The 13,404-nt window shown below is 40.0% G+C and overlaps 2 protein-coding genes across 2 annotated transcripts in view; both read left to right on the forward strand.

Annotated features, from left to right (window-relative positions):
• ITGB6 (integrin subunit beta 6) overlaps nt 1-4,326 on the forward strand; it is a 32,449-nt gene extending 28,123 nt beyond the window's left edge. The window contains exon 15 of the mRNA XM_053948192.1: nt 688-4,326. Within this exon, the coding sequence (XP_053804167.1) occupies nt 688-789 (102 nt within the window). The 3' untranslated portion in view covers nt 790-4,326. The remainder of the gene's footprint in view (nt 1-687) is intronic.
• Nucleotides 4,327-9,131: 4,805 nt separating this feature from the next.
• The window catches only part of PLA2R1 (phospholipase A2 receptor 1), a 37,032-nt gene continuing 32,759 nt past the window's right edge, over nt 9,132-13,404 (forward strand). The window contains exons 1-2 of the mRNA XM_053948101.1: nt 9,132-9,255; nt 12,066-12,449. Coding sequence (XP_053804076.1) covers nt 9,132-9,255; nt 12,066-12,449 — 508 coding nt within the window. The remainder of the gene's footprint in view (nt 9,256-12,065; nt 12,450-13,404) is intronic.

The raw sequence follows: 13,404 nt of genomic DNA on the forward strand, positions 1-13,404 counted from the left end.
CTCACACGACTCCACTCTCCTACAAAGTCCCGTGATTGCAACTTTTTCCAAGAATGGGCACTGTCAGCCTTTCAGCTTGTGACCTGAGAAAAATCACTAACTTACAGGCAAGGCCACCTGAGAATGTTTCCTTGATCCTTCAGGACAGCTAGGTATGCTAAGATGGAAGGGAAGTTAGATATATACAGTTGATAGAAGCATTTTAATTTTCTTTTCTGTCACAAGAGGAAAGGATAGGAAGTGATTGGTGAGAGGCCAGGATGAAAAGCTCAGGTGAGACTTGCCCTTCTCCCAGCACACAGTAGGTACTGTATGTGACAAGAGCACCATGACAAGTCACACCTATCTGCTGAGACACTCTCTGTGGTTTTGTAATTGTCTAACTGCCAGATTTGATACACAAATTTTATGGGACACTTTTGATGAAATATTGTTTGATGATGTGCATTACTTTAATCTGGCAGGCTGATGTGAAGGGAAGTGTGTTCTTGAGCCCAGGCTGGTTTGTGCTGCCTGAATTCAAATCAGTCTGAATTTCAGTGGTTTGGAACACAAGTGAGCTACCAAAAGCTATTCTGAAGTCCTCAAAGATATATTACTTCTATACAGACATTGTGTGACTCCCATTTAATATGTTTTTATTTGGGTTTTTGTTTGTTTGTTTGTTTTGGTTTTGGTTTTTTTTAGGAAACAAATCCACTCTACAGAGGCTCAACAACCACTTTTAAAAATGTGACTTACAAGAACCAAGATATGCATAAAAGACCCATGGCTGCAGATTTCTATTAGCACCTGCAACACTACAAACTGTTTTACTGGCAGGAAATCCAAATCTAAATTTGTTTCTTCTCAGAAATTATGATTATGTGATATTTCTTTACAAGTTGCAGTGGTATAACTATTCTGTTGGAGAATATATATCTTGTGTTGGGACAAATAAAGATAACATATTAGTAGTAAGGGTTAGTAGAAATATTTTTTAAATGACCCTTTATTGTTACAGCCCCCATCTTAAACCAATGACATAAAGAATAATTTAAATTTTGTCTTTAATACTGAAGATTATAAATTATCATGTAAGCTTATTTTTTGTTAAATTAGATATATACAGTGAACTTCATACTACTTTGCCCATACACACAATCCCATAAATTAGTGTTTCGGAATGAATTTGTACCAGTCTATTTGGTGGGCTGGTTTAAATTTAGAAAACATTTTGGTTTTTTCATGAATGCAGTTTAAACTACTAGGATTGAGCTTCCTCATATCACCTGTGTGACTGAATAGTTTCTCACCAGAAAAAAGTAGTGATATTGCCTGTCTTCTGTAAATGTAAGCTATACAGAAACATTTCTAATTCTTATTTCTTGTCCTATTTCTCTGTTTCTTTTCCTTATTGCTCTTTGATGTTCTTTAAGGACCTAGGCCCTGGGATTATCTCAGGGAAAGTTAAATCAAGCCAATCAAGCCTTATTCACTTGCAGTTGTTTTCTGCTCCAGACACAGACTGCTTTTTTTATTTGTAAATTAGAGATCCCAGTAGACACACTTTTAAACCAGAGGATTAGCAGAACTCCATTTTACATCCTGTAAATTATTTGGGTGCTCACAATATACCTCACATGCCGGGCCATCACACAAAGTGGCTCGGGATCCCTTTTCATGCAGGAATGTTCACACAAAAGGTTTATTACCACACACAAAGACAGTACTTTTTCATTGATATGTCCATAGTTGTGAGGTTCTTTCAATGTCCAACAGCCAAACTGCTTATTCTTGTGCATAACAACATAGTTACTTCTTTAGGGCTGAGTTGTTTGGTTTTAGGTTTGGCTTGGTTTTTTTCCCCTCAAACTAATGAACAAAAAGATCTATGGATTTCACTTAATATTCATTTCCATTATGTTAATGAGGAATTTTAAATCTCCATTTTAGCTAATTACAAATGAATTGCAATTTTTAATTGTAATCTGATAGCATGCATAGCACTTGAAAAAGGAAGTATAAAAGCAACTAACATGCTGGCATAGAAAAATGACAATATTGGGCTACTTTAAGGTAACAGTAATGAACTTTATTTTTTAATTTAACTTTTCAGCTGCATTTTTTGCTACTCTGAAACAGATGGTCAAAATGTACATATGAAGGTACTTAGAAATGAAGACTTAGAAATTAAAGGTACTTTGGCACTGTTACAAATGATCACATACATTCCCTAGGGTAAATAGGGAGTTTGATCTGAAAAATTATTGATCTGAATGTATTTGATCTAAAAAAGTTGATGTCCATTTTGTAATAAGTATTTACCAAGTCTGTGCAACTTCAGTCTCCATATCCTCCACAGTTTCTGGAATTGAGACTGGTATATGGGCTAGCTCTGACCCATGCCTGTTTTAGGGCCTGATCCAAAGCCTACTGGAGTCAATGGCTACAGACGTGGATCTAGTTTCAGTGAAACTATTAGTTTTGGTTTACAAATATTATTTTGTTTAAACAAACTGGTTAATACTGCCTATTAGTGAATTAGAACATATATCTGTGCAAAAAGAAATAGTATCAGATGCCTTTGGAAAGAAGGTGATGCTGGAACCACCAAAATTATGGCAGTGAGATGGAAATGATGGCTGTGACTAAACTGGAGCAGATTTGCATCTGTGTTCTGGTATTCCTGCATATCTCATAGTGGAAACTGCACAGATAAAGGCTCACATCTGTGGCCCTTCCAACCCCTGGACTCCCACAGATGTCAGTTCAAGTTACACGTGGGACCAAATCCTGTTTCCCTGGCACATGGACAAACTCGTGGCATGCAAAGCTGGCCCCTGAATCTGCTCAGATTCCACTTGGGTGAGGATTGCCTAAGGGCCTAGGGAAATCTGGATTTCACCCATGTAGGTTATCTGTTACTCTTTTGTTTCTCATGTAGAAGTCAGCAAATTATAAACTTTCTCTGAAAGAAGTTAAAATATTTTATTACTTTTCAAGTAATAAAAATATTTTTATTACTTTTCAAGTAATACAAATCTATACTGTTTATTAAATGCCTTTTAAGTTCTGTTTCTGAGATCTGACTTTGCTTCTCAATATTAGAGTTGAAAGCCTTTCCCCTGTAGGCTGCCCATTTCAATATTCCAACATATCTCAGCCTTCAAATGTTAATAACAAAGCAGTGTTTGCATTTCGTATCAAATGCTTGGTGCTTACATTCCCTGCTCCTACAGGAGATCTCATTTCATAAACCTTCTCACCCTCTTCCCATCACTTGTGTCTTCTGATCATCAGAGATCCAATTTGTTATGGTTACAGTCCAATTGCTCCTCCTAACAATCTCTCTCCAAATTATCAAAGATGTACAGGAGCCAGGCAGGATGATTTGCTATTTCCCTGTTCTGACTGACTGTACTATAAATTTCCTGTGCACCTTCCATGTTATCAGGATGGAAATCACTCAAACAATTGAAGAATTCATCAGAAGAGAGAAATTAGAAGGACTTGGTGAGGAAGGTTTCTATAATTGAGGGATATCATTGACTCATACATATGAGCCATCCTTTAACAGCATTCATTTAGATAATAAATTTTGACTAAACTCCCAGATTTCAAGAACTTTGAAGATCTCACTTGGCATTCACCCTAGAAACAAGAGTGGTATTCATCCCTTTTTATTAACTATATAATTTTCATCTTGTAGAATTTTTATCAAAGTTCATATTTTTTTCTTTTTAATTTTTTTTCTCCACCAAGCTATAAATGAGTTTGTGTGTGGTAAGTGGGATGAAAAAGTCTTTCTGCTGTTTTCACAAACACTGTTTTGACCTGAGGCTGGACCTTGAGATTGGCCAAAACGTTTTTAATAGTAATACTTCTATTCACTAATGAGCTAAATTGAATAAAAGAATAATCATCAGCAATTTTCTGGTATTTGTACATCTCATACACCCTATAGAATAGTAATTTCAGTAATGTATGTTAAATGGATAACTTTTCATTTGATTAATAAAAGGTGCATGATAATTTGTACTGTAAATATCCAGATTGCATTCAAGTTTGTTTTGCAATGTAACTTGTGGGTACTGAGTCTCGGATACAAGATTTAGGTGTCAAGTGCAATACTCTCCATGCCTCATCTGCCTTTATGTAGTTTGTTTTGCAGTGTGTATAACAGAGTTATTGCCCCCAAGACTTATCACACACAATCTAAAAATAAAAAGAGACAATTTTTAGCTTCATCTATTTGAAAGGAACCAGTAAATCATTCAACTTGTTTGTGTAAAAAAGGAGTTATTTGACCTTGAATAAAGACTGTAAAATTGAATCATTTTATAAGGTTTTTTGTTGTTCATTCTTCATTTTCCATTTTGGCCTGTGTTGTTATCACTGTTTTCACATGATTTCACAAATCTTTGCAAATTTTTCATGCTTTGTCATACCTTAGAAACTATTTTCCTCCCCACTCTAAAAGACAGCGCATGAAATTTAATGTCTAGATTTTTTTCATTTGTGATCCTTTTACTTTTTCAAGGAATGACTTAATGGATGAATGTTGCGAGCAGCCTATTTCTGGAACACTGATTGATGACATATGTCATTCTTTCTTTCTTCAGAACTAGATGATCTTTAAGTTCTCTTTCAGCCCAAACCATTCTATGATTCTTTCACACAGATTCCTAAATTGCACAAGTTACTTAAAGCTAAAGATCCACCCATTCTGTCAGCGTAACAGCAGCAATATCTTTTTGGAAATACACAGCAAAGTGCACATTTTCTCTTTAGTCCTTTCTTAAATGCTGGTTCATAAGTCCTCACATATGAGCCTGACTCTATATCTGATTTACCAGAAAGCAAAATATTGAAGATAACAAAAAAAAAAAAAAAAAAAAAAAAAAAAAAAAAAAAAAAAAAAAAAAACAAAAAAACAAACCTGTCTATTCATTTTTATTGAATACAAAATAAGGTATCTAAAACAAGGATTATTTCACCTGAGAAGAAATTGGTTAAAGAAAGAGGCAAAGTAAAATTTCTTTGGGTTTCCCCATGCATATATTCTCTAATGAACACAGTAAATATTTTATATTAGCTGTGGGATTTTGGAGTCTAATTTTGGAGCATGTAAGCACGGCTGAGAAAACATGATCAACTCTTGTGGGAAGGAGTGTACAAGGTGCAAAGGCACACCCTCTCCCAACCTGTGAAATCATGTCAGCACTGAGCAAATATTATGCCCTAGAATTTCTGCAAGCATATATATTTGTTCCAAGTGTTACACCCAGTCAAGTTTTTTTCCAACTAGACTGATAGGACTTTGTTAGTGGTTGTCTGTTCTTCCTGAGTTGTTCAGAGTCTTCTAGTAAATCTAGAGTGTAATATTAATAGCTTTATTTTGGGAACACATTAGGCATTCTTTTGGTGGCAAGTCTTTGCAAAAACTGCTTCATTCTTCTATTGATTTCACAACAACAGTACTAGCAAGATTGGCAAAAAAATGACTGTGTTACATAGAAGGATGAATGACACAGCAGGTTTTGCCAAGGAACTCAAATGGAAAGGATAAGGTGAAGAAAGGCTTTGAGAAGCAAAGAAGGATGGGTCAGAGGCAGCTCTGGCCCCATTAGCCATCTGTGTTTAATTTCAAGTATTTAAATACTGGATTTTTTTCCTTAATGCCATACCAAATGAACATGAATATCTGCCTGCTACTAAATTTGATATAATTGCCAGTCAACAACCAGTCTGACATGCTAGATTTATAGTAAAATTTCTACCTATTACTAAATCATATACTATAACAAACTATTCTAGACTTGTGCCAAGTGAGCATTTACTGAGGGAAGAGGGATGGAGGGCTTGGAAAGGTAAGGATTCACCTGGGGATGGCTCATGTGGCACAGTAAGTGCCACACAGGTAGTAATTCTCTCCATTTCATGCCTGTGAAAGAGCAGCTGCTATTTAGCAGAATTTAGAAGCATAAACTCATAGTAATGCTCTTGTCACCCTTTAAAGGAGGTTTTCACTTTGAAAAATAAGTTTCCAGCCTAAAGCTAACCGGCTAACAAATAAAACTAAGTCACATTTAGGAAAAAAAACCCCACATTCTGACTAATGAACATAAAACTGGCAATTTTCAGCTGGGGATTTGACTTAACCTGAAACTGGCCAGTATAGACTGTTCTATAAGGTCATGTTAACCAATGTGAGCTCACAGGGACAGAAACTGCAGAGCCTGGTGGCTGCAGCAATTACCTGGGAGCATGGGAGACTGGAGTAGTGTGACAGAAACACACAGGTGGGGCTGCAGAAAGAAAAAAGGGTGTCACTGGTCGAGGTTGGGATGTGTCGGAGGAGCTAGGGAAGGTGGGAGCAGTGCCTGTAGTGACTATACCCAGATGTAACATGGCTGGAAGAGCTGATAAATGAAAGTAATTCTGTCTCTGGGGTAAAAAGAAAAACATATAAGGGAACAGGAAGGTGGATGTGCTGCTCAGCCTAGGGTTAGGGTTATGCCTAGGGTTAGGGTTCAGAAAACCACAAAGCCCAGAGCTCCAAGCACACCACAGCTACAAAAGGCATGCCAAGGGGAGCACAGGACTGCCAGAACATGGCTCCCTCCACACCTCTCTGCTTAGCACCAGCCTCAGCCCAAGGCTGCAGCGGAGTGGATTCGGGATGCCTAGGAACTGTCCTTTTTCAGATACAAATTATATATTGGATAGTGCCTCCAAAAAAGATGGAATTATTGCTTGCTGGGCACTGCTAATGCTAGGAATTTTGGGCCTTCTTTTTTTTTTCTGGTCTGTTATTCCCACTTTGGCTGATTGGGGATAAAATGAGACCTGTCTTCAGATTATGAGCAGAAGTTACTGTGTAAGGAGGTGCTGAACACATGACACACTGGCTCTGTGTGTGTGCTTTGCAAAAGTAATGGGTTTGTAAGCAATCAATTTGTAAGCAAATTGAATTAGTGTGAATTTAATGATGGGTTTTATTTGTGGATGCAGGTCATGAACAAGCACTGGATTCATATCTTTGTATAGGTCTCACAGAGAAGGTGAAGTCTAAGAAAAGACAGGGGAAGGAATTGAACATTTGTGTAGAGCACCTGAATAGCAAAGGCAAATCAGCTCAAACAAGTGCAGATCTGTATATATATCTACATATAAATATAAAACTATGTATACATATCTATATATATAGATATGTATATTTGTATGCACAAAAAAAGGAAGCGAACAGGCCATTAACATAAAGGAAAAAATATTTCTAGAAAGTGGGTTCCAGATAGAAAATAAAATAAAACAAAGAAACCAAATCAATACAGCAAATGCCTTAAAGAAGACAGACAAAGCTTCAAACCTGAACACCCCATCCCCAAAAATTGGAAAATTATACCATTTAATGAGCAAGGTATTATTAACTGCCATCAAGTTTACTTCAGAAAATGTTGCCAATCATGTTGGTTCTACAAGTCATTATGCCAGACAAGAATTCTTATTATTGAAAATTAGTAAGTATACCTTAGCTATAAATAGGCAGGTCAGTATAACTATAGCTGCACTAGAAAGGATTTACCAATTTGGTGAGAACAAACTAGATTGAGGACAGTAAAAAACTGTTTAGTCAAAGAGAAAGAAGTCAATAGCAAATAAAATTACCAAGGAAAACCACTTAGAATTAATTAAGTTGCTATTTTGCATTTAGCAAAATATTTACAAAAATACTTTGATAATTATTAGGAATACATAATTAGAATGTGATTACTTTGATCTTGCTGTAATCGGCAGAAAAATCCAGTTGAAGTGGGACTCCTTCCCACAGCAGCCTCATTTTTGCTCTCTGGCACTATTATTTTTAAATGTTCTATCATGAACAGAGCTGAATTTCTCAGTGCGACCCAGCAAGAGAGCCCTTTTCTGGAGCTCAGTACTCAAAGCAGTGGCCAAAAACTTCAGAAGAGATGTAGACAGGTCTGAATGGCCAGATTTTCATAAATGGCTCATTAACAAGCTTCTCTCCCAGAATCTGAAAATTTCAGAACGCTGCAGCTTTCCTGAGAAGAGGTACACCACAGCCCCCTGAGAGTTACAGCCCTTCTGCCTAGCAAAGCCAGGTCACTCCTAGACCAGCTTCTGCAGCAGTATTTCCTGCTGTTTGTTCTGTCAGGCACTTTTATCATTTGTTAAATGGGGAGAAACTCCTCCACTTACATACTTCTTTCTAAGAGTTTATTTTCTCTTGCTTCTCAAGTCCTCCATCTACCAACCAACAGAAAGAAGTTTCCCCAAGCCCAGAGGCTTCTCTTTTCCAGCCTTCTGTCATGGTTGAAGTAGACATGGGGGAAGGGTGTCAATTCCACCACTGCATTGTTGTTTTTTTTTTTACACTTATGTACATGTTTATATACTTACTTGTCTGCTGTGCATAAAGATCATACCAGAAACATGCTTTTTGCAGATTAAAAACTAACAATCCTGTGGATTCCCATAAAGTTACTCTATTTTTAACCAAGAAGTTCTGCTTTTGAGTTTCTGCAAGACTGAAACTCAGCCCAAGGGGGGCAGCTCTTGCAAATACTCGACTGAAGACAGAGGTAACAAAATGGAAGATGGCAATTCTTTTTCCCCACGCCAAAATATAAAATGTCTTCGAGGTTAAAGCTGACCTAGTGAGAAACACAAGTCTCCGAGTGCGGTCTGGAACAGTGGGGATGTTCAGGTACAGAACAGCGAACCTGGGAACACGGACTGTGCTGAAGGTGACGTCTCACCGCCAACGTCTCTATTTTTTGGTTTTCTGGTTATTTAAAAGATAACAGTACTTGGGGTACAGACAAGAAAAAGCAGGTGTTTTCAGATGGAAAATAAGGTTACTACACAGTATTTTGTCCATGTGAATCCACAGCTCTGACGTAGCTGACGGCCGGAGCTGCAGGAGCGGCACTTCCCGGCGCGACCTTGCCCGCACCCCTCCCGCAGCCTGACGGGGGGAGCCCGCGGGCCGCCCCCCGGGGCCGCCCCTCCTTCGCCGCCGGGGTGGGATTGCCGCTCTGCCCTCCCCGGGCCAGGGCCGGCGGCTCCTGTCCCGCGGCGGAGCGGAGCGGAGCGGGGCGGCGGCGGGCGGGCGCAGCGCCGGGGCGATGCCGGCGGTGCGGCTCCGGCTTCGGCCCCTGGCCGGCTGCCTCCTCCTGCTGCTGCTGCTGCTGCTGCTGGGCGGCCGCAGCGCCGCCGCCCTGGGCCGGGACGCGGTGCCTTCCCTGCGGAGTGAGTGACGCCTCGGGGTGGCCCGGGGGTGGGGAGCGGAGCGGCGCGGCGGGCGCGGGCCCCGGGCACAGCCCTGCGCCCCGGGCGTCCCGAGCCCTGCCGCCGTGCGGGACCGCCGGGCTTCCCGCGCCCCGCCGAGCCCCGCCGAGCCCCGGCGGCTCCGGGACGAGGGGCCGGGGGTTGTCCCTCTGGATCTGCTTCGCGTCCTCACTGCTTATTCCGCTGCCCATTGCAGTCCTCCATGCATCCGGAGAGGACAGCGATAGTTTTATTCTCATTTCCAATAAATCCCAGTTGCTTTCTTTATTATCACATAAGCATTTCTTATTTTGGAGGGAAGGAAATGGGAGGTAAGGAGGAAGGAAATGAAGCTATCTTGTTCGCCTAGTTTTGTTACAGCCGTTTATTCCCGATTAGCTGTGTTGAGCCCAAGTAAACAGGAACTTGGAGGTAGTGGTCAGCAATTAGCTCTTCATCTGGGGCTGAACATCAGCTCCAGGCTTCTCTTCTGGGAATATGTTTCTTGTCACCTTGATCTTGTGTGGAGGGGCATGATGTAGAGACGTGGATCTGTTCTTGCAGGCTTGCTGTTGCTCCAGTTGTCTCATTGCCCCACTTAAAGACAGAGCTGAGCTGGAGTTCGTGGAGCTGTCACTGAACCTGCCATCTCTCATGTTTTACTTCTGCGGTGAGCTGGCTGTTTCCTGGCAGTCTTCAGGCAAGCAAGCACAGCTCTCTTGCCAATTGCATTTTGTATGTGGGGAATGGAAACCACATTTGGAAGGGGGCTCAAGAATTATGGTCTGGCTGTTCTTGGCACAAGTTGCCCCAGAATGAAAAAGGGACATTATTCACAAAGATCATCCAGATGTGTTATTTGTGTACACTGGGAAAGAACCTTATCTTTTCTCAGTAGTCACTGCAACTCTTAAGGGCCTTACAGATAAAGGCTTTCAAAGTTTGAGAATCCTTCACCTTTGGGTTGTGGTCTTGCTCCTCCCACCCCAAGAAGGTGCTGTATGGAGACGCTGTGTGCTGTGGATATAGATAAACTTTGTCAAACTCACAATCTCCATGTGGATCCGAGTATCCTGGTGAATGAACCTCATTAACAGAGTTTACTAGTGCTAACATCCCAGTTCTTCGTTACCTAGCAAATGAACAGTGTATTTTCTGGTTAGCAAAGATAAGACTGCTGTTGAAAAGATATACCCATAGTATGAGAGGCAGAAACTCTTTCTAGCCATGTAAATAGAGACACCTGTGTTGCCCATGGAGGATTGGGTTGGATAAGAAGGGTGAAACCAATATGAACTGCAAAACTTCACTGGTTTTCACCTGCTACCAGTCAGAAGGGCTTGCTTCTGCTCCATCAGACTGCCAATTTCTATAGCCATGGGGAAACAGCCACTGTTAGCAGTGGCACAATCTGCAGTGCCACCTCTTTGTAAAGCATAATGTGTTCTATGCAGAATTTATAACCAAAACCTCTCCATAATCCACATCCTCTCTGCTCTGCTTGTTGTATGCACATTATATTGTTGAGCTGATCTCCTGTGTGCTTGTTAGACAGCACTGTCATGGTGCTGCTTGAAACATCTTCATTTTTTAGGGCTACACCTAAGCTCTATGCACTAAACTCAGACATAGCATCTGAGTGGTCCTCTGCATCTCATATTTCATTTGTGGGCTATGTCAATTTGAGAGGCATTTTTTTATTGTCATAGTTAGTGCTTCAGTATGCTAGGTGTAGTGAATTACAGAAACTTGAAAGTATGCATGGCAGAAATTATCACTGTAAAATCTGAAAGCAAAATGGAAGTGCTGCTCAGATTCTCAACATATAAAGGTATTTTATGCTCCTGAGGCATAAAATAAATAATCTCACATATAATGTGAAAAGAACTCCTTGGGTTATTTACCAATGGATTTCTGAGTTAATCAAGTAGCTGAGGTGTTACAGGCTTACATTTTGCTGATTTTCAGTTCCTCAGCTGCCCTCTTTTTTTTCCAGTCTATATGATCAGTTAAACTTTTGCTCCCAAGATGTTAAACAGCTGACTTTTTTCACTTTTTTTCACATACTTACACCATGATGTCACATATTTCAGTGAATTTCTGTGTGATTCCAAAAAATCTGGGTTGTCAGGCTAGCCCCACAACATCTGCTCTTTTGGAAGGTAGTCACAAATGGTTGAACAATATGTATCAAATAGGAAAGGCATGCTTTAACCCTTGGCCACCAGTTCTAATGGCATAGATAAATCCTGCTGTTTCTGTGTCCTATTGACAATGCAATTTGCCAATTTTCTTTCTTTCTCTATAGTTGCAGAGTAAAGAATGAATATGGCAATGTCATTCTTAAAATATTTAACTTTAATGGTACTCTCCAATCTGCATTGGGAATTATTTCACAGTATGCAGCATGACTTGTTGTATTACTTAAACTTTTGCTCCATTACTGTGACCTTTACTCTGTCATGGTGACCAGTGGCTTTTTTCTTTAAACATGATTGATGTTTTTGGGCACCTCTTGTTTTCGTTTGAGGTTATTTTTTGTCTATCCAGCTTGAGAAGTATTATTTGGTTTTATTTTTGTGAGCTTGCAAGTAGTCTACATGTTTAGAAAAATCAGCTGGCAGTAAAATTAGACTAGTACTCCTTAGTTTTTTGGAGCGTCAGTTATTCTGATGGATATTTTCAGTTTTCTTCCTAAATAGCTGCAATTAAAACGTTTGTCTTTTAATACTATACAGTCAATTGCAGTATTCTACAAACTGAAAGTTTGTTGGATTTTCTTCCCCCTACAGATAAAGGGATATTCATTATCCAGAGTGAAAATTCCAGCTTGTGCATTAAAGTGGACAGAGCTGGCCTTGTTCTGGAAGACTGCGGTCAGCTCTCAGAAAAGATGTTATGGAAATGGGTATCCAACCATCGTCTTTTCAACATAGGCAGCAGCACCTGTCTTGGGCTGAACATCAGCAGACCAGAGCAGCCACTAACTATGCTTGAATGTGATTCAACTCAGTACTCATTGTGGTGGAACTGTGATGGAAAAGCGTTAGTTGGTGTATCAGAGTTCAAATTAGCAGTTGAAAACAGTAAACATATTGTGGCCAAAAAAAAAACGACTTGTCAATGGAAGCAGTATATGTCCTATGATGAAGACCTTTGTGAACACCCATTTCAAGGTAAGAATAAAATTTTGTCATAGAAGCATAGATGGAAAAAGTTTCAGAAGTTCTGTTGGAGGGAGATCAGGTGCTTATGATCCCTTCCAGTCTCTATTGCAGTTTGGGCCTCAAAGTTTGTGGGATTTTTTTTATTTGTAGTGGTTGAGATAAGCATACCACACAATTGATATTCTTTTGTTGAATTGACCCCCAAACCCACCACTATCCTTGCAAATCAGGAAATGCTCATTTCAAATCACCTCTAAAATTAAAAGGGTTACTAAGGATTTGCTGTTGCCTGTCCTGCAGCTTCCATTATCAGATAACCCTAAAGAGAGATAAGAAAGGATTTGGAGCTCCTGTCACTGAAAATCAGTCTGTAACTGCAGTGTACATGGACCAATGTCTGCAATGTTCTGCACCTGGACTCTGAACATGCCAAAGTTTGAAACAGAGATCAGAAGTTTGATAAATCCTGCTGTGCAGCTAGTGAAGGTGTAAGAATGTACATCAAGATCCAGGTCTGCAGACCTGAATATTTTTCTAGGTTTAAGGACTAAGATAAACCCACTGACTTCAAGCAGCAACAGACAGCCTGTACCTTTACCCCTTCCTCAGCATTTCTGTAAGAGGGAGAGACCTGATGTTTGCACAGTGTCTCAGACTGAAGTTGTTGATTTTCCCCACCTGAACTGGGTGTTTGGGTTCCAGATGTGGTCTTAGTGATTTCCCCTGTAGATGTAGCTCAGCCTCTGCTCTCACCAAACTCCTTCTTTGGCACCTGTGATAACTGGGAAAGTACTACAGTGCTTTTTCTTTTTTAAAACCTAATGGAATTCATACTTAAGACCAGACAGAAAAATACATAAATCCATGGAAAGTTGTACACAATTGCCATGTACACACAGTGAGATGGAAGTAGACCTGGTTTAGCCCTATTACTGCAACATCTCAGAGAGGTGAGGAGAGGATC

The sequence above is a fragment of the Vidua chalybeata genome, chromosome 7, assembly GCF_026979565.1.
Source record: "Vidua chalybeata isolate OUT-0048 chromosome 7, bVidCha1 merged haplotype, whole genome shotgun sequence".
In the NCBI taxonomy this organism is placed as follows: Eukaryota; Metazoa; Chordata; class Aves; order Passeriformes; family Viduidae; genus Vidua; species Vidua chalybeata.